The 25927-nt window shown below is 55.7% G+C and overlaps 1 protein-coding gene across 2 annotated transcripts in view; it reads left to right on the top strand.

Moving 5' to 3' along the window:
- AP2A1 (adaptor related protein complex 2 subunit alpha 1) overlaps positions 1–25927 on the top strand; it is a 29610-nt gene that overhangs the window by 1772 nt on the left and 1911 nt on the right. Inside the window, exons 2-19 of one of the 2 annotated variants that reach the window (XM_011289690.4) lie at positions 8738–8806; positions 8956–9098; positions 9287–9480; positions 15572–15701; positions 16069–16170; positions 17546–17654; positions 21105–21255; positions 21578–21746; positions 21853–21990; positions 22168–22350; positions 22840–22937; positions 23143–23374; positions 23482–23649; positions 23729–23892; positions 24206–24271; positions 24617–24673; positions 24784–24866; positions 24999–25088. In XM_011289690.4, coding sequence (XP_011287992.1) covers positions 8738–8806; positions 8956–9098; positions 9287–9480; positions 15572–15701; positions 16069–16170; positions 17546–17654; positions 21105–21255; positions 21578–21746; positions 21853–21990; positions 22168–22350; positions 22840–22937; positions 23143–23374; positions 23482–23649; positions 23729–23892; positions 24206–24271; positions 24617–24673; positions 24784–24866; positions 24999–25088 — 2346 coding nt within the window. The remainder of the gene's footprint in view (positions 1–8737; positions 8807–8955; positions 9099–9286; positions 9481–15571; positions 15702–16068; positions 16171–17545; positions 17655–21104; positions 21256–21577; positions 21747–21852; positions 21991–22167; positions 22351–22839; positions 22938–23142; positions 23375–23481; positions 23650–23728; positions 23893–24205; positions 24272–24616; positions 24674–24783; positions 24867–24998; positions 25089–25927) is intronic. The other variant, XM_011289691.4, reaches the window with a different exon arrangement.

The raw sequence follows: 25927 nt of genomic DNA, 5'->3' as shown, positions 1-25927 counted from the left end.
ACCCTCGGCGACTCATTTAACCTCTCTAAGGCTCAGTTTTGTCTGTAAGCCCCGCCGATGACAGCACCTTGCCTTCACTCATTCATTCATTTGACAGATACTTTTTCGTTACCCCCTTTTGACACTGCCTGGGACTGGGCTCCAACAGTGAACAAGAGTCCCCGGCTTGGGAGCCCCCATGCCGTGAGGGAGATGGAAAATAAACACAGAACTACAGTAAATGATACCAGGTCAGAGGGTGACTGGGAGGAGGAGCCGGGATTGAGATGGGGCTTGGAGGTGACACGTGAGTAGACTTTTGAGTGAAGCGAGGGAACAAGCCCTGCAGATTTTGGAGGCAAGGGGGGGGGGGGTCCAGGCAGAGGAATGGTGTGTTCAAAGGTCCTGGGGTTGCAGCGTGCTTAGCGTGTGTTCAGGTAAGAGCCGAAGGGGGAGAGGGCGGGAGATGAGGGCAGCCACGGATTGTAGAGGGCTTCGTGGGCCTCCGAGAGCGCTTTGGCCTTTCTCTGAGTACAACGAGAGCGGCAGGAAGGTTTAGAGGCAGGAGGGATGCGAGCTGCTTGATGTTTTAAAATAATTCCTCTGCCTCTGTGAAGAGAAGAGACTCGAGGTGGCGGCGGAAGCAGGGAGATGATTAGGGGCTGCTGCCGGCATCCGGGTGAGAGATGGTGTTGGCTTGACCCGGGGTGAGAAGTGGTTGGTTTGGGGACACGTTTTGGAGGATTTGCAGAGGGATTGGATGATGGAGGTGGGGAAGGAAAGAGAAAACAGGTCGGTGTCGCTGCAGGACCCCAGAAGGGGGAGACTCTGACTCGGGGGGAATTGAGCCAGATGGGTTGGGGCTAGGGAATCGGGGATTCCTCTGGTCCTTCATCGTCTCGTCAAGTAACTGTTGAATGGCTGGTGTGTTTCAAACCTTACCAAGGGCGCTGGGGACACAGTGGTGACTAGGACAGATTGGTCTGTGTCCCTTGTGAATCTCCCAGTCCCATGAAGGAGACAGGTACTGCATGAAAATGGTGGCAGTCCTTCTCACAAACGCATGTATATAGATGTTCGTGGTAGGGCTATTCACCGTAGCCCAGGAGCGGAAACAAGACAACCCAAATGTCCGTCGTCAGATGCATTGATATACAAAATGTGGTACCCCGCGCCGTGGAATATTACTAAGCCATCAAAAAGGACGCACACTACCACATGGATGAACCTTGAAAACCTCATTCTAAATTCTTTTTTTTTTATTTACTTATTTTATTATTTTCTTTAATGTTTATTCATTTATTTTTGAGAGGAAGAGAGAGAGAGTGTGAGCAGGGGAGGGGCAGAGAGAGGGAGACAGAGAATCCAAAGCAGGCTCCAGGCTCTGAGCTGCCGGCGCAGAGCTCGATGCAAGGCTCGAACTCCCGAACCGCGAGATTATGACCTGAGACGAAGTTGGATGCTTAACCGACTGAGCCACCCAGGCGCCCCTTGAAAATCTCATTCTAAGTGAAAGAATCCAGACACAGAAGGCCACATGTATGATTTTGTTTGTCTGAGGTGTCCAGACCAGGTGATGAAAACGTTCTGGAAATAGATCTTGGTGATTGTTGCACAAGACTGTGGATATACCAGAGACCACTGGCTTGCCCACTTTATGGTTGGGTGAATTGTATCTCAATTTTTAAAACTCTTTTTTAATGCTTATTTATTTTTAAGAGACAGAGACAGAATGTGAGGCGGGGAGGGCAGAGAGAGAGGGAAACGGAATCCAAAGCAGGCTCCGGGCTCTGAGCTGTCAGCACAGAGCCTGACGTGGGGCTCGAACTCACCAGCTGTGAGATCATGGCCTGAACCGAAGTCAGACGCCCAACCGACTGAGCCACCCAGGCGCCCCTCAATTTTTTTTTTTTTTTAAAGTGGAAAAAACGTGTAGCTGTCCTAAGTCCGTGAGAGAGAGGGGGCCACCATGTCGAGAGAACGAAAGCTCTCTCTGATTGCAGTGCTCAGACAATGTGGCATAGTTAGCCAGGCCAAGGGAAGCAGAGAAGAGCTGGGGAGGCAGAGGGACAACAGTGCAAAGGTCCTGGGGCCCAAGCGAGACTGAGCTAAGGCCTGTGTGGCTGATGCACAGAGGGACGGGATGGGATCTGATTGGGCCGGTGGGCAGAGGCCAAGTCGGTGTCTGTCCTGAGAACACTGGGGAGGGTTTCAAGCAGGAGTGAGGGAGCCGAAGGCCTGAGGGATGTGGATGAGCCAGGGCCCGGAGCCGAGCAGGTGGAGGAGGGAGAGGAGTGTTGAGCCATCCTGCTGGAGAATCTAAAGGGCAGAGTGGAGTTCAGGGGGAAGGCTCTAGAAGGAGATGAAAGGCAGGCTTTGAGAAGGAGGGCAAGGAAGGGCAAATTCTGCCGATAAGAAGGGGAAAGGTTCGGGCTGGGCCTGGCCTGAGGGCTTCGTCCTGTGCTGTCTGGAGCGGGGATCTGCCTCCCAGTCACTTAATCTGCCTGGGAGTTCCCCGGGCCCAGGCTGGGGCTGCCTTCCCTCTAGGGCCCCAGCTACCACTAGGCCTGAGGAGAGTTTGTGAGTGAGTGATTAAAAACGGGGGAGTGGTGCTGGGTTTCACAGTGCCCTGAGCTCCTCCATTGGGGTGCATCCTACTCCAAAAGTGTGACCCATTCCATTTGTGGCATCTCCCCCAACCCCTGGAGCACAGGACCTGCTCTGATCCTTCCCAGGGTCCCCAGTTCTGCCCCCTGTGGGACCTGGCCCACGGGCGTCCTTGGGAGATGTTTGCTAGTTGAATGAATAAGGAAATGAACGAATGAATGAACCAATCAATCTTTACCGGCAACCAGGCGCTGCTCTAAGTAACGGGACTACAACAGTGAACAGAAGTCCTCTCTCTCATGTGGAAATATATATTCTCATATTCTCATGCTCATATTCTAAGGGAGCACGGATTGGTACACGAGTAAATATAGAGTATTCAGGTGTATAGACAGGTAGCAGTGGGTGTTGGGAGGAAATAAAGCAGAGAAGGGGTATGGGGACAAGGTTAGGGATAGTGCTCTTATATAAGCTGGTCAGACAGTCTCTTGCTGAAAAGAGGACATTGGAGCAAAGAATCAAATTGGGTGGGTGAAATAGGCCTGCATAAATCTGGAGGAGGAAGTTCTCGGCACAGCCTGTGCAAAGGCCCTGAGGCAGGACTGTGCTTGCGGTGTAGGAGGAATTCAAGGAGGAGGAGGAACAGGAAGAGGAGGCCACGGCTGGCAGGGAGGGCAGGAGTTGCAGTCCGAGAGAGAACTAACTAGTGGATCTGTAGGGCCTGGAGGATGACAGGACTTCACTGAGCCCCAGCCTCACCCACTTCTGTGTGCCAGCTAGTACTCTTGGTCCACAATCTGCATTCAGCACCTTTCCCGTGTCGGGACTGTTGTGAACCCAGGGGATGCCCCCTGAGAGTGAAGCAGCCACACGTCCCTGCCCTCAGGTGCTGCATTCTGCCCAGAGGCCGAGGGTTGACAAATCGGTGTGTGCACCCTTCACGCGGCAGGCGGCCGCCCAGGGATGCTTTCGGCAGCTGTGTTCTTCACGGAGAGTATTTCCTCTCAGGGGTGGCAGTGCCTTTGACAGCACAGAGCACATCTGACCCAGCGAGCCGCGTACGCAAGCTCACATTTTCCAGTAGCCACGTTAAGAAAGTAAAACCAGTGAAGGTTTAATGTCTTTTACTTAGAATGTCCGCCGTATTATTTGAATGTGTAATCAATATTTAAAAAAAAATATTCACGAGACAGTTGATGTTCCCCTCTCAACCAGAGCCACAGTTTCACTGGAAATACTTGTTCTGCATTAAGAGTTTGTACAACTTAGGGTCAAAAGAGCAGATTCACAAAGGACCTGAGTTGTTCCAAACGTACGTTGCAGTAACTGAATTGAGATTTGGGGTTTTTAGGTTTGGGGTTTTTAAATAATTTTTTTAACGTTTATTTATTTTGAGAGAGAGAGAGTGGGGGAGAGACAGGGAGAGAGGGAGAGAGAGAATCCCAGGTAGGCTCCATGCTGTCAGCGCAGAGCCGGCCATGGGGCTCGAACCCATGAACTGTGAAATCGTGACCTGAGCCAAAATCAGGAGTCGGATGCATAACCGACTGAGCCACGCAGGTGCCCTGAGATTTGATTTGATTTGATTGATTTATGTATTTATTTTCCCCTTTCTTTGAGACACAGCTCGCGCATGCACGAGTGAGCGGGAGGGAGGGGCGGAGGGAGACAGAATCCCAAGCAGGCTCCATGCCGAGCGCAGAGCCCAGCTCAGGGCTCTCTCCCACGACCGTTAAAGAGTGTTTACAGAAAAAAAAAAATATGCACGTACATATATTCTGTAAATATTTTTTAGGTTGTCCCTCTATGCTTCATACGGTCTTTGCATAGGTGATTTCTTCTCCATAAAAATATATATTTAGGGTGCTGGGTGGCTCAGTCGGTCGAGTGTCCAACTCTTGATTTTGGCTCAGATCTTGATGTAAGTTTGAGCCCCATGTTGGGCTCCATGCTGGCAGCACAGAGCCTGCTTGGGATTCTTTCTCCCTCTCTCTGCCCCTCCCCCAGGCATATTCTCTCTCTCTCTCTCTCTCTCTCTCTCTCTCTCAAAATAAATAATCTCAAAAATATGTATATTTATATATAATTTAATATGCAAATCTATTAATTTACATATGCATGTGTCCATACAGGGAGCTGGCATATGTATAAAAAAGCCCACAGGGGCCCCTGGGTGGCTCGGTTGGTAGGCGTCCGACTTCAGCTCAGGTCATGATCTCGCGGTTGGTGGGTTCGAGCCCCGCCTCGGGCTGTGTGCTGACCGCTCGCTCAGAGCCCGGGGCCTGCTTCGGATGCTGTGTCTCCTCTCTCTGCCCCTCCCCCGCTCACGCTTTGTCTCACTCTGTTTCTCAAATAAATGTAAAAAAAAAATTTTTTTTTAATGAAAAAAAAAAAAGCCCACAGATATAAGTGTCAAGCTTGATGAACTTTTCCTGACTGAACACAGCTACAGAACGGGCCCCCCAGATGCAGAAACAACATCCTTAGCTCCCTGGCACCCTCCTTGTCAACGCTCCCAGCCCCAACCCCCCCCTCCAAGGATGACCACGGCTCTGTCATCCAACACCATAGGTTAGTTTTGCCTGCTTCTCGAAGCTTTTTTTTTTTTTTTTAAGTTTATTCATTTATTTTGAGAGGGAGAAAAAGTACGAGTTGGGGGGGAGGGGCAGAGAGAGAATGAGAGAGAAAATCCCGAGCAGGCTCTGCGCTGTCAGCATGGAGCCCAATGGGGGGCTCGAACTCACGTACCGTGAGAGCGTGACCCGAGCCAAAACCAAGAGTCAGCAGCTCAACCCACTGAGCCACCCAGGTGGGCTCGAAGCTTTTCATAGAGGTTTAAACAAAGCCCAGAGAATGCTCTAGCCCCAAATTCAATTGCTGTTCAAGTGTCCATCTGTCTGCGATCACGTTTAAGCAGGCGGTTTGTTATATATGGTCCATTTATAAAACGGGACTTTTTTTTTTTTTGGTCCTTACAGAATAGTTTTAAGGCAAGCACTTAAAACAGTTGTGGCCATCTAAAAAAAAAAATAAAAAACAAAAAACAATAAAAAAAAGTAAAAATAAGGAGAACAGAGCGTGCACCTTGCACCCTTGCTGGGCGCTGTCCCCCACCCCCTGCCACCACCCTCACACAGGTTCTCTCCCGTGAACTGCTCCTGAACCCTCCTCACCTTTCACTGCCCTCCTCAAATGTCCCCTCCTCGAGGCAGCCACCACCAAGGGCCCCAAGCGGCCTCTGTCCCTGCGCGTCTCACTCAGGTGTGGGGACAGGGCTCATTGATCGCCTGCGCCCTATCAGGCCGGGAGCCGCTGGAGGCAAATCACAAGTGCAACGTCCGCGGGGGTCCTGGGTGCCCCGTGTCGCCGCGCCATTCAGGCCTGGCCCGTGGGGCTCAGGAACCGAGTAATTACTACATGAAGGATCAGATGGCCTCTGGGGCCACACAGGCCAATTCCGGCTCATCACTGAGGAACTGGCCCTTCATCACCTGGGTCCCAGAGACCCTGTCCCACTGTCATCCCCAGGCCCTCCATCCTCTTCCTGAGGGCAGAGAGAGAGAGCACAAGCAGGAGCGGGGGAGGGGCAGAGACAGAGAGGGAGGCACAGAATCCGAAGCAGGCTCCAGGCTCCGAGCTGTCAGCACAGAACACGACGTGGGGCTCGCACTCACGAACCGTGAGATCATGACCCGAGCTGAAAACAGACGTTTAGCCCACTGAGCCACCCAGGCGCCCCAACGTTCACTTCTTAAGGCCCTTATTCATGTCTTCATGCCTCTTCTCAGGTCGGCACTTGGTAGGCCCTTGGAACACAGAGTTGCTACCCAGATCCTGGCCCTGCCCGCAAGGGGCTCCTCCCGTGGTCTGGGGGACAGGGGCAGACCCCGACACCCACAGCATGTGCTCTGCTGGAGGTGACACAGGCAGTGTGGAGCCCAGAGGAGGCCCTGGAACAGTGCTGTCCCACTGACATAGAGTATGAGCCACGGGTGTGGTTTCCACTTCTCCTGTAGCCACGTTTTTTTGTAAAAGGAGAAAGAAACTGGCAAATTTAACTTTAATAATATGTTTACATAATCTGATACACCAAAATACTGTTATTTCAACATGTCTGGCATGGGTTTTTGTTTGTTTGTTTCTTTGTTTTAAGTATTTATTTTTGAGGGGTGCCTGGGTGGCTCAGTTGGTTGAGCGACCGACTCTTGATTTTGATCATGATCAAACTCAGGTCATGATCTCATGGTTCGTGAGTTTGAGCCCCGCGTCGGGCTCTGTGCTGACAGTGTGGAGCCTGCTTGGGATTCTCTCTCTCTCTCTCTCTCTCTCTCTCTCTCTCTCTCTCTTTCTCTCTCTCCCTTGTCCCCACCCGCCTTTCTCTACTCCTCCCCCACTTGCACTCTCTCTCTGTCTTAAAAAATTTTTTATTTTTGAGATGGGGTGGGCAGAAAGTGAGGGGGACAGGATCCAGATTGGGCTCTGTACTGACAGCAGAGAGCCCAGTGTGGGACTCTAACTCACACACCGCAAGACCACGACCTGAGCCGAATTCGGACACTCAGTTGACTGAGCCACCCAGGCGCCCCAATATATTTTTTTAATTTTTTTAATGTTTATTTCTGAGAGAGAGAGAGAGAGAGAGCATGAGCAGGGGAGGGGCAGAGAGAGAGAGGGAGACACAGAATCCGAAGCAGGCTCCAGGCTCCGAGCTGTCAGCACAGAGCCCAAAGTGGGGCTCGAAGTCCCGAGCCGTGAGATCATGACCTGAGCCAAAATCAAGAGTTGGCCGCTTAACCGACTGAGCCACCCAGGCACCCCAAGGCGTTGTCTTTAAAGAAGTAGTCAGAGAAGGGCTCTTGGAGGAGGTGACAAGAGCTGAGACCCAGCTGACAAGGAGCTAACGGGAGAGATGGGCCGGGCAAAGGGTGCAGCACACGCAAGGCCCCTGAGAGAGGAGGGAACGTGGGAGGCCGTGGGTGGAACACACAGTGAGGTGGTGAGGGGTGACGTTGGTGGGGTGGCCGGGGCAGGGCCACAGGGCTTGGTAGCCATGGGGTGGAGTCCCCCCAGCAGGAGGCCGGGAGGCCAGGAAGGAGGCCGCTGCAGTGATTCGGGTCTGGGTACGGTGGTCGTGGCGGGGGTCCCGCTGTGCTATAGGTCAAGCCAAAGGGATGTGGCGACGGCTTGAGTGAAATGCTAACGCATCCGGGTTTCTGTCTGGACAAGCCGAGTGAGCCTGTCGAGGACAAGATGGTGAAGTCTGGCTCCAGTGGGACTGGGGGACGTGGGGAGGGACGCAGCAGGCGGCGAGGGTGGCCGAGAGACCCGGTCACCGTCCAGCCGGATTGCCCTGATAGAGGAGGTGCCCGAGCATCGAGGAGCACGGGGAGCACGGGACCTAGCCTCTGGGGTCAGGGAAAGTCCTCTAGACTCATCCCATCCACGGATCTTATCAGAAGAGTAAGAATGTCGCAGACAAGTTGGGGGGGGGGGGTTGGCAGCCGCGAAATGGAGGAAGTGGGTCTGTGGGGCGACAGGATGTATGGAGGGACAGGAAGGGAGTGGACGAGGTCAGCACCCACAAGTCTGGCCTTGTGACTGGGACGCAGTGGGACCTTCATGACGTTGGGAACCTGGGGGAGGAGCAGGTTTTCAGGAGATGCTGAGCTCAGTGGGGATGGGGTAGGGGTGAGAGTCCTTGGGGACAGTTAGAAGGCAGCCGAACTGTTCATTCATTCATCCATTCATCCATCCATCCATCCATCCATCATATATTTCTTGCCAGGCCAGTTCTGGGGGCTGGTGGTGGAGGCATTAACCAGAGCTGTGGGTAGAGATAGGGGCTCCCAGGGTGAGTACAGTTCAGGGGCCACAGTGAGAGGAGGAAGGAGGGAGCAAGTCAAGGGTCACCCCAAGTTATGTGCCAGGCTTCTCCTCCGGGTTGTAAAGACCACTGAGCCATGCTTCTCACCTCCGTGAAGCTCCCAGCTAGAGACGGGCCCCCCCAGGCCTAACCTCAGCCCCAGGGCCCAAGGCCCCAGGGTGGCGAGAGTGTGCCCTTCCAGCAGGGAGGGGCCTTGCCAAGGAAAATGAGGACAGGGAGCTCAACTGTCTGCGACCCTCATCACCTGCTCTGCCTTCTCCTCCCCAGGTAAGAGCAAGGAGGCGGAGATTAAGAGAATCAATAAGGAACTGGCCAATATCCGCTCTAAGTTCAAAGGTAGGCTGGTGGCCTGGACTCCTAGGGCTGGGAGAGGGGCTGGAGGCCTGGGTCTGAGGGAGGAAGGGATTGGGGACTGGGATACTTGGGACTCGTAGGCATGATCCTTCCTCATTCTGCCTCCCCTTTCCTCCTTCCTCTGGCCCTAGGGGACAAAGCCTTGGACGGCTACAGTAAGAAAAAGTATGTGTGTAAACTGCTGTTCATCTTCCTGCTGGGGCACGACATTGACTTTGGGCACATGGAAGCTGTGAACCTGCTCAGCTCCAACAAGTACACGGAGAAGCAAATAGTGAGTCCGGGTGGGGAGGGGCTGGGAGCCTGGACTTCTGGGTCTGAGGGAGGAGGGAGCTGGGAGTCTGGATTCCTGGGTCTGAGGGAGGAGGGAACTAGGAGTACAGACCCCAGGATGGGAGGGTTGGGGTCTAGGACCAAGTAGCCACAAGGCTCTCAGCCCCCCCCACCTCCTTCCCCACCCAGGGTTACCTGTTCATCTCGGTTCTGGTGAACTCAAACTCCGAGCTGATCCGGCTCATCAATAACGCCATCAAGAATGACCTGGCCAGCCGTAACCCGACCTTCATGTGCCTGGCCCTGCATTGCATCGCCAACGTGGGCAGCCGTGAGATGGGCGAGGCCTTTGCCGCTGACATCCCACGCATCCTGGTGGCTGGGTGAGGCACCGGGGACCCAGGAGGGGTGGGGTTTGGGATGGAATAGATAAGGTCCAGCCAAGTTTGAGGGTCAGAGAGGCTGTATCACCTGCCCAAGGTCTCCTAGCCAGGATGTGGGGGTAATGCCGGGCTTAGATCCTAGTGGCAGCCCCACGGTTCTCTCTCTTCATCTTCCCAAGCCAACTCAATGGTGTGAAGCGACCTCCCCAACAAAGCCAGTGGGGTGTCTGTCTGATTAAGTGACCTTTAATAGCTAGCATAGAAGAGGTCGCAGCCGTAAGTTATGTTGGTGGCAGCCCTCCAGGACTTCTGCTTCTTCATTCGTTCATTTTAACAAACATCCGCCGAGCAGCTACTGTGCGCAAAGTGTCACGTTGATCGCAAGGGATACAGTCGTGACCAGAAATGGACACGGTCATCGCCCTCTCAGGCATTCATGGTCCAGAGCGGGAAGTAAACTTGGATTGAATAATTGCAGGATGAACCATATACTTCCTCTCGGAACCATGCTGTGGGGCACGGGAGCCCATAAGGACATTTAGGTGGGAGCCTGACCTAGTCCGGGGGATGAGGGAGAGCTTCCCAGAGGAAGCGGCATCAGGCTGACACCTGGGCATGGAGGAGTGGTTGGCCGTGGAAGGGGGAAAGGCATGAGATGAGGGGCACTGGGGTAGGCCTGTGCGATCATCCTGAGGCTGGAGGTCACTCATCAAATGTTTTTTGAGGGCCTTCAATATGCTGGCACTGTTGTGGGTTTGGGGAGGCAGGAGGGAGAAGAGAGGACTGTTGTGCCCACCCTCAGGAAGCTTGCATCTAGGGAGGGTACCCAAAGAGCAAATACATACGTAAAAAATAAGATGAGTTCGGATAGTGATAAATGCTATGAAGAAAACAAAAGTGGGTAGTGGGCAACAGGGGTAGTGGGGGCAGCAAGGGTGGTGGCGGAAGCTGCTTAAATAGACTCATCAGGGAGGGTCTGTCCAAGGAGCTGACGCAATTTGAGGCCGGAATGGTGAGAAGATAGTTACTTTAAAATGTTGGAGAATGTCCAAAGCAAAAGGAGCAGCAAGTGCAAAGGCCCTGAGGCATGAGCTCTCTGCATTCAAGGAACCAAGAGGTAGTCTCTGTGGCCGGAGTGCAGCGAACAAGAGAGAGAGGGGAGTTTGGATTTTATTCTAATTAAAATGGAAGGCAGTTGGTTTGTTTTAAGTAAGCACATGACATGATTGTCTTTGTAATTTTATTTTATTTTTTAACTTTTTTTAAGTTTGTTTATTTTTTAAAGGAGAGAGACACAGAGCGTGAGCGGGGAAGGGGCAGGGAGAAAGAAGGAGACACAGACTCCGAAGCAGGCTCTAGGCTCCAAGTTGTCAGCACAGAGCCCGACACGGGGCTTGAACCCACAAACTATGAGATCGTGACCTGAGCCGAAGTTGGATGCTTAACCGACTGAGCCACCCAGGCGCCCCTGTAATTTTATTATTTTTTTAAGTTTATTTATTTTGAGAGAGACAGAGACAGTGCGAGTGGGGGAAGGGCAGAAAGAAGGAGAGAGAGAATCCCAAGCAGGTTCCGTGCTGCCAGTACAGAGCCTGACACAGGGCTCAAATCCACGAAACCGTGAGATCGTGACCTGAGCTGAAATCTAGAATCGGATGCTTAACCGACTGAGCCACCCAGGTGCCCCTGGCTTTGTATTTTTAAAAGATCACCCAGCTTGGTATGGGAGAAGGTACAATGTGTATTTCTAGTAGCGTGGTGGACTAGATTCCTGACTGATGCTCTTGCTGAAACCCAACTATCAATGTTGGATAAAAGAAGAAAGGAAATATTCTTCAGCGTATTCAGAGCTAGTGAGAAAACGAGGAGCATACAGGCCACAAGCTAAGAAGGGCCTGGCACCTGGGAAGATGAGCAGAGTGCCAAAGCCAGAGTTTGCTTGGAGGGTGAACCTAGATATTGGTTTTGGGGCCCTGCGGCCTCTGGGAACAGGATACAAAGCTTGTCTGAGGAGAAGCTCCAGAGGCCACACTTCAAAGTGAGGGTGACCTAGAAATAAATCCCCTCGGGGACTATCAGCAAAATTACCTGTTTCGAACCTTGGCACGGAGCAGCCCACACACTGGTTTTCAGCCTGATTTTCCCCTACCTGGGCTGTCCACAAGTTCTGAAGCCAAACTTTAAAATGATTTAAGCTGGTAGGAGCTGAGGCCTGACATAAGCAAACCAGCCTTTTCTGGAGAAGCCCGCCTTCACCACAGATGAAGCTCCCAGTTAACATGAGTAACACACAATCGAAAATCACTAAACACAGGCTGTGCAACACCATGAGGGAGAACCAGCAGAAAGGAAGCTGAAAATAACAATCAAATTGGAATATTCACATATAATGTAACATAAGTGTGTTTCATATGTTTTAGTAAATGAGAAAACAGTTGAAAAATGGAAGTGCAAGCAGATCTGAAAAAGAAATGGAGAGTATTATTTAAGCAGTTTGGTTTAGCAGCCGGGTAGACCGAGCCAACGCAGATTTAGTAAACAGGCAGTAGAAATGATGAAATTCACGAGCATGCAGCCCAGAGAAGAGATGGGAAATTTAGAGAGAGAGGTTAAGAGTCATGGAAGATAGGGTGCTTGGATGGCTCAGTCGGTTAAGTGTCCAACTTTTGATTTCAATTCAGGTTGTGATCTCACGGTTCAGGAGTTCAAGCCCTGCATCTGGCTCTGCGCTAACAGTGGGGAGCCTGCTTGGGATTTTCTCTCTCTCTCTCTCTCTCTCTCTCTCTCTCTTTCTCTCTGCCCCTCCTCAGCTTGCTCTCTCTCTCTTTCAAAATAAACACATAAACATTAAAAAAAAAAAAAAGAGTCATGGAAGATAGAGAAGGTCTAACAATGCCATCTAGAGCTCTAGCGAGAGAGAAGGAAGAGAAGGTGACAGGGCCGTTGTTTGAATGGGTAATGGCTGAGAATGTCCCAGAAACAGTGAAAGAGGCCAATCCTCGGCATCAAGCAGCTCAAGAAACCACAAGCAGAACTAGAGACTGGGGGCGGGGGGTGGTAGCGGGGAGACCACTGAGGTGTCTGTTGCCGTCCAGGTCAGAACTGCCGGGGGCTGGCTATGTTCGGGAAGTGACGCTGACGGGACGGGTTACGTGGGGGTAGGAAAGAGAGAGAGGATGAGGGTGAACAGGTGTGCGGATGACCAAGACTGGGGAGGAGCAGGGACTCTAGAGGCAGGACCTGAGCCAGGTTTGGCCACGTGGGACGTGAGGTGCCTATTGGCCATCTGGGCCGAGATGTCAGGTGGGCGACTGGATGGCGGGGACTTGAGGCTGGAGAGCGAGTGTGGGAGAGCCGTGCACGGAGCACTAAAAATGGCACGCGGGCCACACACAGCCTCTCCACGGTTCAAGTCGCTACATCAGACAAAGGAAGAACATAAACGCATGAAACTTATTTTAATATTTTAATTTCACCCAGTCACTCTAAAATATTTTCACGTTGACCTTGGATCAGCATGAAAATTACCCATGTAACCGTTCGTGTCATCACCACCTGTAAGTGTGATGCACGCACACGCACACACGTTGTGTTTCTGCTCGGGTTCTCCTCGCTTCCTGTGTCCAGCAGCCACACGTTGCTGGGGCCACCGTACGGGACAGCGCAGGATGGACAGTAATTAAAGCCACGGCCAGTTGAAGTGCCTCAGGGAAGACATGAGAGGGGACGAGGAGTGACCTAAGGCTAAGCCCTGGGGCAGCCCAGCCGGTCGAGGTCTGGCCAGGGAGATGGGAGGAGAATGTAGAACGGGCCATAGGGCGGGACTAGAAGAACCTTTCGCATGGGACGGAGTGGTCAGGCGTGACAGATGCCGTTTTCGGTTTCTTTAAGATGAGGACAGGCAGGCACCATTGGCTTGGGTGAGACACAAATTGCCGGCTACCCCAACGGGGAGAGCTTGGTGCCTGTGAGGGCCGAGAAGGAGGCCAGTGTGACAGACTCGTGGGCAGAGGCGATGTCCTAGTTGCCCACCAGGGAATGGATGCTGGGGGCTTGTGCCGCGTCAGAGTCAGCGGCCAGGCCGGGGATGTCTGAGTGCTCGGCTGGTCTCTCTCGACTCCCAAAGCTTCGCCTTGGCGGTGACGGGAGCGCAGGGGAATATATTTTTTTAGATAGATTTTTTTTTTTTTAATTGAAGATCAAATCCACATCACACCCAGTTCACTGTTTCAACTATTTTAAAGCATGCAGTTCGGTGGGTTTTAGGATATTCACAATGTTGTGCAACCACGACCACTCTCTTAATTCCAGAATGTTTCTTTAACCCCGGGAAGAAGCCCCATACCTGTTAGCCGTCACTCCCCATTGCCTTTGCCCCTCGCTCCAGGCAACCACTCATCTGCTTTCTGTTGTGCTGGATTTGCCCACTCCGGGCATTTCAGATAAACAGAAGCGCCCAACACGTGGCCTTTTGTGTCTGGCTTTTTTCACTTGGCATAATGTTTTCGTGGTTCCCCCATGTTGTATGAAGCTGTGGTTCCTTTCCTTTCTGTGGCCCAGTAGTGATATTCGGCTGTATTCATCCATCAGAAAGTTTCCACCTTTTTTTTTTTTTTTTTTTGGACTATTACAAATAATGTACACATGCATAGTGTGAACTTTGTTTTCAGTTGGTAGATGCCTGGGTGCAGGATTGCTGGGTCATGTAGTATCACAGCTTTTTAACAAAAGAAAGGCAGGGGCCCCTGGGTGGCTCAGTCGGTTGAGTGTCCGACTCTTGATTTCAGCTCAGGTGATCCCAGGGGTCTTGGGATCAAACCCCGCGTCGGGCTCCGAGCTGAGCCTGGAGGCTGCTTGGGATTCTCTCTCTCTCTCTCTCTGTCCCTCTGCCCTGCTCACGCGTGTGCTCTCTCTCTTAGAAAGGAAACAAAAAAAAAGAAACAGTTACGGTAGAATTCCTTCCATATCCTTCACACCTGCTCCACTTTTCCCTACCTCTCTGTGCCCTGAATTTGATGGTCATAATTCCCACATGCCCCCTTGTCCTTTTATACCTGGGCACACACCCCTACATTACGCAGTTTTCAGCTTTGCCTAACCAGTCGCACCGTCTGTCTTCACGTTAACCAAGGTGATAAATAGCCCTTATTCCTCCATTTGGTGTGCGGCTGGACGTTCCCTTCCCTGTATCTGGAGGTGATGGTAGAGGTCACCTCCCTCGAGAGCTCTGATGAGGGTTCCTGTGTAGAAACACCTAGAACAAAACATGGCCTGGGCTCAGGGCTCCTGACACATGGGCTGTAACAATGGTAAAAAGGTCATTAATGGAGCACCACTGGGACGGACGTTCTGCCAGTTTTGGTTTTAGTTTGACGACTGTCAGCCGGTGAACGTCTCGAGCCATCAGCTTGAACACGCGTGTGCGCCCTTCCCCAGGGTGGGTGTCCAGGAGCATATCGCCGGGCCTGGTCCGCGTCACTCCCAGGGGCACGCGGGCCAGGGGCGCCCACCACCTGTCCCACCCCACCCCCACCCACTGTGCTCCTTTCCTGAGGGCCCGTCCCCATGTCTGCACCCCTGGCCCGGCCGGCACGCACACGTCTGCCTGTCTGATGGGAGCATACAGAGCTGCTCTGTCGCCGCAGTTTGTGTTTCTACTGCTCGTCCTGGGAGAGGTCTTTGCACCCGACCTTCGACTGGTGCAGGGACTTCCTTGGTGCCCTCGGCCCGGGCTGTGGTTGAATCCTCTCCGGGAGAGCTGCACCTCGAGGTGGCCGCCCGGGCGCTCAGAACAGCTCCCGCGCCCCCTCTGTGCTCCAGGCCGCGCCAGCTGCTGGTCCACGGTGCCGTTTCTCCATCCCCCAGCCCATCAGAGAGGGTCAGCGGCTTGTCCCGGAGCCGCGCCCCACAAGTCAGGACCTCGAGCACACGCATCTGGCCCCGGTTCCTCGGTTTGTCATAAGGAGGAGATGGACAGGGCGCCTGGGTGGCTCAGTCGGCAGAGCGTTTGACTTCGGCTCGGGTCATGGTCTCGTAGTTCTGTGCGGCTGGGGTCGCACTCACCTCCCCCTGCCAAACTGTGCCCCTGCAGGGACAGCATGGACAGCGTGAAACAGAGCGCGGCCCTGTGCCTGCTGCGACTCTACAAGGCCTCGCCTGACTTAGTGCCCATGGGCGAGTGGACGGCCCGCGTGGTGCACCTGCTCAACGACCAGCACATGGTGAGGCCCTGCCCGCTCACCGGGAGACCCTTCTGCCTTGGACGCTCACGTAGAAGCCCAGGGAGTCCCGCCTCTGCCCTGATTCCCACCTGGACGCCCAGGGACCCCCACCTCTGTCCCTGCCTTTGCTCAGGCACCCAGAGATCTTGGTCCAGTGTCCTTAGTACCTGTCACCCACCCAAGTGTCCAGAAACCCCCACGTCGATCCCTGATTGACTGCCCAGGGATCCTGTCCAGCGTCCCCCACACCCATCACCCGCCCGGCCCTTGAGCCTCTGCTTTCAGATCCACAGCCTGGACACTTATCCCCAGTCTGACCCTCCCCACCGCCCCCCAGCCCTGACCTGCCATTCGTCTGTCTCTGCAGGGTGTGGTCACGGCTGCTGTCAGCCTCATCACCTGTCTCTGCAAGAAGAACCCGGACGACTTTAAGACCTGCATCTCCCTGGCCGTGTCTCGCCTGAGCCGGGTGGGTGTGGTCTTGGCGCTGGCTGCAGGGAGGTGGCCTTCCCTGGAGGCTCTCTGTCCCCTGGAGCCCCTCTCTCGTCCCCCTCCTTCTCCCGGAACGGCAGCCCCGCCCGGTGGTGATGAACTCAGGCTCTGAACTAGGTCCATCCTGGCTCGGCCACTTCCAGAGAGGCTTCACCTCTCTGGGCCTCATGTCCCCAGTCTGTTCAATGGGGACACTCCCGGCGCCCACCTCACGGTGTAGCTGCTGTCAGTCCGTCTATATGGTGTTAGTATGAGCACCCGGGAGGTGAGAACAGCTCTCCGGATTCCCACCCCACCCCCCCCCCGCCCTCCTGTCTCTTACTTTCTCCTGCTTCTCTTTCTCCTCCATCTCCCTTCCTCTCTTTCCTTCTGCTCTTACCACCTTCGCCCATGTCCTGGGAACATGCCCTGAGGCCTCCTGTGGGGACACAGATGAGTCAGCCTGAGCCCTGTCCTGTTCGGGGGGGAGGGGCACGCGGTAGGGCCGACAGTGTCCCAGATTTTCACAGGAGTGATCTGTGCTGTCACGGAGGTAGTGCAGGGCACTGTAGACCCCCAGAGGAGACACTTAACCCAGCCTGGCACTCTGGGAAGGCTTCCCGGGAGAGGTGATCCCTGAACTGAGACTTGGAGTGAATATGAACATTTCCTGGGCAGGTAAGGGGAGGCCTGGATTCGCAAGCAAAGAGAACAAACACACCAGCTCATTCAGTTGCTTTGTCATTCATTCACCATACATCTGAATACTCCTGTGTGCCAGGCTGGTCCGGGAGACACCTACAGTGACACTCGGGTCAGGGCACATACCATCATGGCAGTGGCACAGAGCATGGTGGGAATGCTTCCTGGAGGAGGGGTGAGCAGGAGTTTGCCATAAGGAGAAGTCCCACACCCTTCTACTAATTCCCCACCTATTCCCCCGAGCCTTTCTTTCTTTCTTTTTTTTTAATGTTTGTTTATTTTTGAGAGAGAGAAGAAGCAGGGGAAGGGCAGGGGTGTGGGGGGGTGGGGGAGAGAATCCCAAGCAGGCTCCACGCTGTCAGCCCTTGGAGCAAGGAGCTCACGGGAGGGAATTGGATCGGCAGAGACTTCCCGCCCTGCAGACGGCAGCACTGTCAAAAACTCGACGGGCACCATGCTAACTAATTCGGATGTAAATTTTTAAAAAATAAAAAATTAAATTAAAAAAAAAAAATCGGCGAGCACCGCAGCCGAGGTCGTCCCTCGCTGTGTGCCCCCTGGCTTCCTCCCCCCCCTCCCCCAGCCTCAGATTCCTGCGCCCCCTGGGGAAGGCAGTGTCACTCTGCCCCGCCCTTCCCTGTCCGGGCCTCACCCCCTCTTCCCGCCCCCAGATCGTCTCCTCGGCCTCCACCGACCTCCAGGACTATACCTACTACTTCGTCCCGGCGCCCTGGCTCTCGGTGAAGCTTCTGCGTCTGCTGCAGTGCTACCCGCCGCCAGGTACCGCCGAGCCCACCTGACCGGGGATCCGGGGCCTCTGACCTGGCCAGGGGCGGGGGGCTATCAGGGTTTCTGCGAGGCTGCAGTGGGGGGGGGGGCAACCCAAAGAATCAGACAGATCACGGCGTGTGTTGATCTGCTGTGGGCTGGGGTCCCTGGGAAGCCACGCTTGTGCTCTAGCCCTGTAACGTAGGGGCTGTTGCCACACCCATTTTAGTGAGGGGGAGACCGAGGCTTGGGAAGGAGGGGGTCCTTGCCCAAGGTCACCCAGCAGATCAGGGGGTGATTCCAGGCAGTGCCGTCTGGATTAGCATAGCTCTGTCAGAGGTGTCCGTGACCTTATTGCTCGAGGTCACGGCCATGGTGTGGATGTTGCGCCCGTAGTGAGCCAGGTAAGGCACCGGGGGTGTCTATGTGCTCCCGACAGAGCCGGTGAGGGGGAGCCATCCCTGCAATACGCAAACAGGGAAACAGGTTTGGAGAGGCGACATCACCTTTCCAGGCCCAGGCCGTGACTAAGGGGCAGAGCCTGACTGCACCCTCTCGCTGTAAATCCCTCACTCCGCCATACGGGCCAGGGCTTCCCCTGAGCTCCCATATCCTCAGCTGTGTCACTTCATGGAGCAGTTTTGAGGGACCCTGTGCTGAGGTGCTCAGAACATAGTAGGTGACCGATAAACCAGTTCCCTTCAGTTCGGCCAGGGTACCGAGCACCTGCTGTGGCCAGGGACCGATGTGCGGCCCTGCATCTTCACAGCCAACCGTGCGCATGAGCACATATCTGCGAACGCCTGGCCGTGTGTGCGAGTCTGCGCGTGTCTGCGCGTCTGTGTGCGTACATGCACACGCTAATGGGCTATATGATGTAAGTGACACCAGAGGCCCCTCCCAGGCTGTGAAAGCCAGTGATGAATTTTATCATGTGGTCCTGGGGAAGTCTCGGGCCCTTTCTGGGCCTCTTTCTCATCCTGGAAGGAAGAGCTCAGGCAGATCTCTAGGCTCCCTTCCATCCCAGGAGCCCTGCCTCATCATTTTGGGGTGTGCCCAGAGCATGCACCTCACCTACTCTCACCCTCTCTGCATTGTAGGCATTTCATCCATGACTCTGAGCAAATGGTGCGCAGAGAGACTGAGGGGCCGTCTCCCGTTTACTTACAAGAAATTTTTTTAAGTTTATTCATTTGTTGTGAGAGAGAGACTGAGACAGCGTGAGTCAGGGGAGGGGTAGAGAGAGAGCAGCACAGAGCCCGATGTGGAGCTTGAACTCACGAACCGTGAGATCATGACCTGAGCCAAAACCAAGAGTCGGACACTTAAGTGACTGAGCCACCCAGGCGCCCCTATTTACAAGAAATTTTTTTAACGACGCATTATGAAAAAGTTTCCAGGATACAGACAAGTAGAGTGTCCCCGCCACCTGGACTTGACATTTTGCTGTACGCTTGCTCTTATTTTGCTAATTTTTTTCTTGAATATTTAAGTCAGTTACAGACATCATGATGTTTTTACCTTTAAGTATTTGTTATGCATTGCTACAAACTGTAGGCATTTTTATTCACAGCAGTAATTCTGTGGTCACACTTAAAGCTAACAGTGGCTCCCCAGTGGCCTCGAGGCCACTGCAGATTTCCCTAATTTTCCCCAACATAGCAATCACAGTCTGTTCAGACTAGGATCCAATCAAGATACAAGCCCTGAGGGAGGGCTGTCTGGCTCAGTCGGTGAAGCACGCGACTCTTGATCTCAGGGTTGTGGGTTCGAGCCCCACGTTGGGCATAGAGGTTACTTAAAAATTTAAAAAGAAAAAAGAAAAAGAGACAAGTATCAGATTTAATTATTTCTCATAAATCTGTCTTAAATCTGTAAGGAATTGTCCCTTTATTCTGTGACCCTGGCTTTCACCCCCCAATTTTTTTTTTCTTTTTTCAACGTTTTTATTTATTTTTGGGACAGAGAGAGACAGAGCATGAACGGGGGAGGGGCAGAGAGAGAGGGAGACACAGAATCGGAAACAGGCTCCAGGCTCCGAGCCATCAGCCCAGAGCCCGACGCGGGGCTCGAACTCACGGACTGCGAGATCGTGACCTGAGCTGAAGTCGGACGCTTAACCGACTGCGCCACCCAGGCGCCCCTCACCCCAATTTTTTATTATGAAAAACTTCAAACATGAAGAGAACTTGTGAGAACAGAGTAGTGCACGCCTAAGCCCCGCCCCAGACCCAGCAGAGACCGTTAACACTGCTCTTCACGCCCTCAGTTGGCTTTGTTCTCTCAAACACCCGCTTGCTCAGTTACTTGACGTAAGTTGCACACATCACAGCGCTCCCCTCCCCCAAGTCCACCTGTACACATTTCATAAGACCGAGAACACAGCGCAAAACCACGGTGCCCCTGTCGCACCTGGGAAGATTCAGAATCTCTTCACAGTGTCGACTGGCTGTCCAGGCACCATGCAAACCACCCTCGTCCACAGCTTTGTTTGTGTGCCTTAAAGAAAAAAAAAAAAAAAAATACAGTACAATCTAGGACCACGGCTTAAATTTCATCAGGTCTTTGTCCCTGTTTGTGGCTTGGAAATAGCCCCCCACCCCCCACCCCCCACCCCCTCGCTCCCTGTTTTTGAAGAAGCCGGGAGGGTTTTGCCTTGAAAGGGTGTCCCGCATTCTGGATTTGGCCATAGCTGCCTCGTGTCCTGTTTTTTGTTCCTCTGCCCGTGAGCCGCCTGAGACATTTGGGCGCAACAATTTTCACTGGAACGCTTGACAGCTGGTCTTGTGTGTTTATTTAATTTTTGTTAATGTTTGTGTATTTTTGAGAGAGAGAGAGCACAAGCTGGGAAGGGGCAGAGAGAGAGGGACAGGATCAAAAGCAGGCTCTGTGCTGACAGGGCAGTGACAGCCTGATGTGGGGCTCGAACTCACGAGCCGTGAGATCTTGACCTGAGCCGAAGTCAGATGCATAACTGACTGAGCCACCCGGGCGCCCCTTGCCGGCTGTTCTATCCACGTGGTGCTGCCTCGCATTCCACAGAATGGCAGTTATGGGTGTTTGTATGGACTTCCGGTCGGCGTCTGTCTGTCTCAGGTGCTCAGACCGCTTCTTAGGGAGACCCAGGTTTCACAGTGTCTCCCAGGATGGTTTCTGGAGACTTCTTTGTTCTGTGAGAAGCCTGAAGGGTGTCGGTGCTGCAGAAGGGGAAACTGAGGCTCACCGGGGTGGGTGTCAGCACAGAGCAGGACAAGAGCCCGGGTCTGGAGTCGTGTCTTCTGCTGCCTTGCTGCCACACATACCCCCTGCCCCCGGGTCACCTGGAGACCAAGGATGAGCTTGAGGGAGCAGAGACCCCAGGCCACGGCTGCAGGGCCCACACTTCCAGTGGAAGATGAGCACCGTGGGGTGGCCCCTGCTGCGCCGACAGCTCAGCCCGGGACGTGCCCTCCGTTTCCCCAGAGGATGCTGCCGTGAAGGGACGGCTGGTGGAGTGTCTGGAGACCGTGCTCAACAAGGCCCAGGAGCCGCCCAAGTCCAAGAAGGTCCAGCACTCCAACGCCAAGAACGCCATCCTCTTCGAGACCATTAGCCTCATCATCCACTACGACAGGTGCCTGCCTGGGGGCTGGGGCCCTAGACTCCTGCGTCCTAGGAGGACGGGTCTGGGGGTCGTGACTTCTACGTAAGAGGACGATGAAGCCATCCAGATTGGTGCGGGATCCCCTCCTGGAAAGCAGAATTCCCGAGTCTCTTCATGTGGGCCCAACGCCCAGATGTCTGTCTGCGTCACCAGAGGGGCCGTGACGGGGATGGAGGGCGAGAGTTAAGATCCAGGTCCTGAGGGTGATGTGGGATGGGTCAGCTGGGCCCAGGTCCTCCAGCCTCTCACGTGCCCCCACCTCGCCCCGTCTCTGTTGCGCTCTCGCTGGCAGTGAGCCCAACCTCCTGGTGCGAGCCTGCAACCAGCTGGGCCAGTTCCTGCAGCACCGGGAGACCAACCTCCGCTACCTGGCCCTGGAGAGCATGTGCACGCTGGCCAGCTCCGAGTTCTCCCACGAGGCGGTCAAGACCCACATCGACACGGTCATCAATGCCCTCAAGGTATGACACGTCGGAGCTGGCCTGGATCTCTGCTCCTGGGGAGAGGCGCGGGGCTCGGAGGCCGTCGCGGAGCCTGGACCGTCCCCCACCTGCTCTCCTCCCTCAGACGGAGCGGGACGTCAGTGTGCGACAACGGGCGGCCGACCTCCTCTACGCCATGTGCGACCGGAGCAACGCCAAGCAGATCGTGTCGGAGATGCTTCGGTACCTGGAGACGGCCGACTACGCCATCCGCGAAGAGATCGTAAGTCCGGGGAGGAGCTGGGCACCCGGCTCCCACGGAGGAGGGCGCTGAGGTTCGGGACTCCTGGGGTCTCCAGCCCGGGACAGCGGTGAGCCCGGGTGCGGTCATTCCGCACTTTGCCCCGTGGGGACACGCGCGCGCGCACACCCTCACGCGGCCTCCCTCCCTGGCCGGCAGGTCCTGAAGGTGGCCATCCTGGCGGAGAAGTACGCGGTAGACTACAGCTGGTACGTGGACACCATCCTCAACCTCATCCGCATCGCGGGCGACTACGTGAGTGAGGAGGTGTGGTACCGCGTGCTGCAGATCGTCACCAACCGCGATGACGTCCAGGGCTACGCGGCCAAGACCGTCTTTGAGGTCGGCACCCCCACCTCACCCGCACCGCGGGACACCGAGGCAGAGGCAGGACAGCCGGGGCTGAGGGACCAGCCATCCCGGGCCGCCATCCTGCTTCATCCTCCTCAGAGCAGTGCCGTGGCCTCCCTGGGCCACCGGCAGCCCCCGGGGGCCAGTGTGGGGGTCGGCGGGGTGTCGTGTGCGGGCCACCCAGCGTGTGTGTGGTCACTGATCTCCGGGTCCTGGCAGGTTCTCACTCCCTCGGCCTGAGAAAGGCGGGACGCATGCCGTCCGAGATACCACCGGGGGGGGGGGGGGGGGGGGGAGGGGGGCAGTCACGTGACCGGTCTGCGCCTCAGTTTTCCTATTACACCCCCACCCCCACACATACACACACATCATAGCAGGGTGAGAGTTCCACAGGTTCATAGGAGTCCGGCGCCCCAAGCAGCCCTGAGTCTGGGTGCCTGCCCGTCGCTGTCGTCACCCGCCCTGTCCCTGCCTTTGCAGGCGCTCCAGGCCCCAGCCTGCCACGAGAACATGGTGAAGGTCGGCGGCTACATCCTCGGGGAGTTTGGGAATCTGATTGCTGGGGACCCCCGCTCCAGGTGAGAGGAGGGGTGAGCACCCGGCACTTCGAGGAGTCCGGGGCTCGGGGGACCCAAAGAGTCTCAGGGTCAGTGGCGACGGGGCTCCCAGGAGCCTCTGGGACGGGGTGTCTCGTGCTGGCCGCCGCCGGGGTGGCCTCTGAGGGGGGCAGCAGGGCCCCGGGCGGGGAGGGGTGCACCTGCTGACGCGCCCCGCTCCCCGCAGCCCCCCGGTGCAGTTCTCTCTGCTGCACTCCAAGTTCCACCTGTGCAGCGTGGCCACGCGGGCCCTGCTGCTGTCCACCTACATCAAGTTCATCAACCTCTTCCCGGAGACCAAGGCCACCATCCAGGGCGTGCTGCGGGCGGGCTCCCAGCTGCGCAACGCTGACGTGGAGCTGCAGCAGCGCGCCGTCGAGTACCTCACGCTCAGCTCGGTGGCCAGCACGGACGTCCTGGTCAGAGCGCCGGCCCCCGCGCGCCCCTCCCGCACCCCTGAGCCTTGGCCGCCCTCTCCTCCGCCACCGAGCCGTCCCTGACCCGCCCTCGCCCTCCCACCCCACAGGCCACGGTGCTGGAGGAGATGCCGCCCTTCCCCGAGCGCGAGTCGTCCATCCTGGCCAAGCTGAAACGCAAGAAGGGCCCCGGGGCCGGCAGCGCCCTGGATGATGGCAGGAGGGACCCCAGCAGCAATGACGTCAACGGGGGCGTGGAGCCCACCCCTAGCACTGTGGTGAGTCCCTCGGCCAGCGCAGGGTGGGGGGCCCGCCGGGCACTGCCTGTTCTCACCTCCACCTGCACCTTCCCTGCAGTCAACGCCCTCGCCCTCCGCCGACCTCCTGGGGCTGCGGGCAGCCCCTCCCCCAGCCGCACCCCCAGCGACCTCGGGTGCAGGGAACCTCCTGGTGGACGTCTTCTCCGACGGCCCGGCTGCCCAGCCCAGCCTGGGGCCCACGCCCGAGGAGGCCTTCCTCAGGTACTACCTGCCTGGGCCCCGGGCCACCCCTTTTCCTTCTGCCCCCTCACAGCCCCCTCCTCCCTCCCTGTCCCTGTGCCTCTGTCGCCCTGGCTGCCACTTCCCCGGGCCTCCTCTCTCCCTCTGGCCACTCTGTACTCTTGGCTGACCCTGGCCACACTGTGTCGTCCTTCCCCGTAGCCATGTCTCAGCCTGCTTTTCCTTCTCTCTTTCCCTCCTCCCTCTTTCTGTCTCCGGCCCTCTGCTGCCTCTCTGGGATTGGCTGCCTGCCACGCCTGTCTTCTCTTGTCTGCTCTGGGATTGGATGGCCCAGCGAGCTGGAGCCGCCTGCCCCTGAGAGCCCCATGGCTTTGCTGGCTGACCCAGCTCCAGCTGCTGAGTAAGGGGTGGCCTCAGGGTTGGGGGGCAGATTTGCGGCCCCTGGGAGGGATAGGGGACTTCGAGCCCTTATCAAGGGGTTCCTGATGAGCTGCAGAGGCCCGGATTTGGAGGGGAGTGAAAGCCGGGGTCCTCTGATACGGGGGCAGGGGTGGGGGCACACACCAGTGTCCTGTTCCCATGGGAGACAATCACCAGTCTGATTCTGGGGTCCTTTGGGGGGAATCTCGTTATGTGGATTCTGGGGTTCTGTCCTTTTGGGGGCTCCTGTCTCTCACCTTTAGCTCTGGGTCTTCTCCTCTAGCCCCCGGCCTCTTCCCATCTCACTGCTTTCTCCACCTTGCAGCCCAGGTCCTGAGGACATCGGCCCGCCCATCCCAGAAGCGGATGAGCTGCTGAATAAGTGAGTCAGGGGAGGGCTCAGGGAGGGGAGTGGGGACAGGTGGGGAGCACGGGGAAGGGCCTCGTCGACAGGCACTCCTGGCCTCCTGAGCTGCCCGCCACCCCACCCAGGTTCGTGTGCAAGAACAATGGGGTCCTGTTTGAGAACCAGCTGCTGCAGATTGGAGTCAAGTCCGAGTTCCGGCAGAACTTGGGTGTGTCTGGTGCTGGGGGCGGGGTGGTTGGGCTGTGGGGATGGGGTTTCGGTGACCCCTGGGCTTGGGTGGTACCTGGAGAGGAGGCTGAAGGACCTCAGATGGAACCCTGCCCCTCCCCACCCTGCGCAGGCCGCATGTATCTGTTCTATGGCAACAAGACATCTGTGCAGTTCCAGAACTTCTCGCCCACTGTCGTCCACCCCGGCGACCTCCAGACTCATATCCTTCCGGCCTGGCCCAGCCCCCTCCCCTGAGCCTGGCCCCTCCAGGCCTGCCTTCCTGGCCACTGGGAAGCAGATGGACCCAGGTCCAGAGCCCTGTTCGGTCGTCTTACTTGAAAGCCTAAGCACCTGGTTACTTTGAGGCTTAGTGTCTGTGATACCGGGGCGGGCCTCTTCTCCCCAGGACAGCCTGCAGACAGGGAAGCGATGGGATAGGCATGGCTCAGCTTGTCTCTGTCAGGCCTCTTTGACCTCGTCCTCCAAGGAGCTCCACACCCACGATTCAAGTACCTCCTGCGCCCAAGAGCCAGGCCTGGGGGTCTCGATGCTGACCAGAGCCCTCTTGTGTCACCTGAGCCCATCACTTTGCCTCTGTGAGCCTTCCTGTCCCCTTCTCATAGTGTTGTTTTGAAGATCGGTGTTGTTGGAAAACTCTGGAAGGGTGGCTGGCATAAAGGAAAGGGTCAGTCCCCTCTCCTTTCTCTGATAGTGGTTTTCACGCCCATGAAACTACGGGGGTTAGACCCCAAAGCTAGGAGGACCTTTTCAGTCCGTTGCCTCATGCATCGATGTTTCCAGAGAACTCCCGTAGGCTCAGCTCTGTGCTGGGCATGGGGGGAGGGGAAGGGCGAGAGACGCGTAAGACCCCGTCCTTGCCAACTTGAAGGGAGACGTGGTAACGCTGCCGGTTTTTTGTGCACCTACCATGTGCCAGACACACTGATAAGTGCTTGTCCTGGATTATTTCATTGAATGCTGAGGACACTGTCCATTTTGCAGATGAGGCTAGGAGGTAAAGTTGCTTGCCCATAGTCACCGAGGTGGTAAGATCCAGGA

The sequence above is a fragment of the Felis catus genome, chromosome E2, assembly GCF_018350175.1.
Source record: "Felis catus isolate Fca126 chromosome E2, F.catus_Fca126_mat1.0, whole genome shotgun sequence".
NCBI lineage: Eukaryota > Metazoa > Chordata > Mammalia > Carnivora > Felidae > Felis > Felis catus.
Note: the sequence above shows the minus strand (reverse complement) of the source record. Positions and strands in the feature narration are given on the sequence as shown.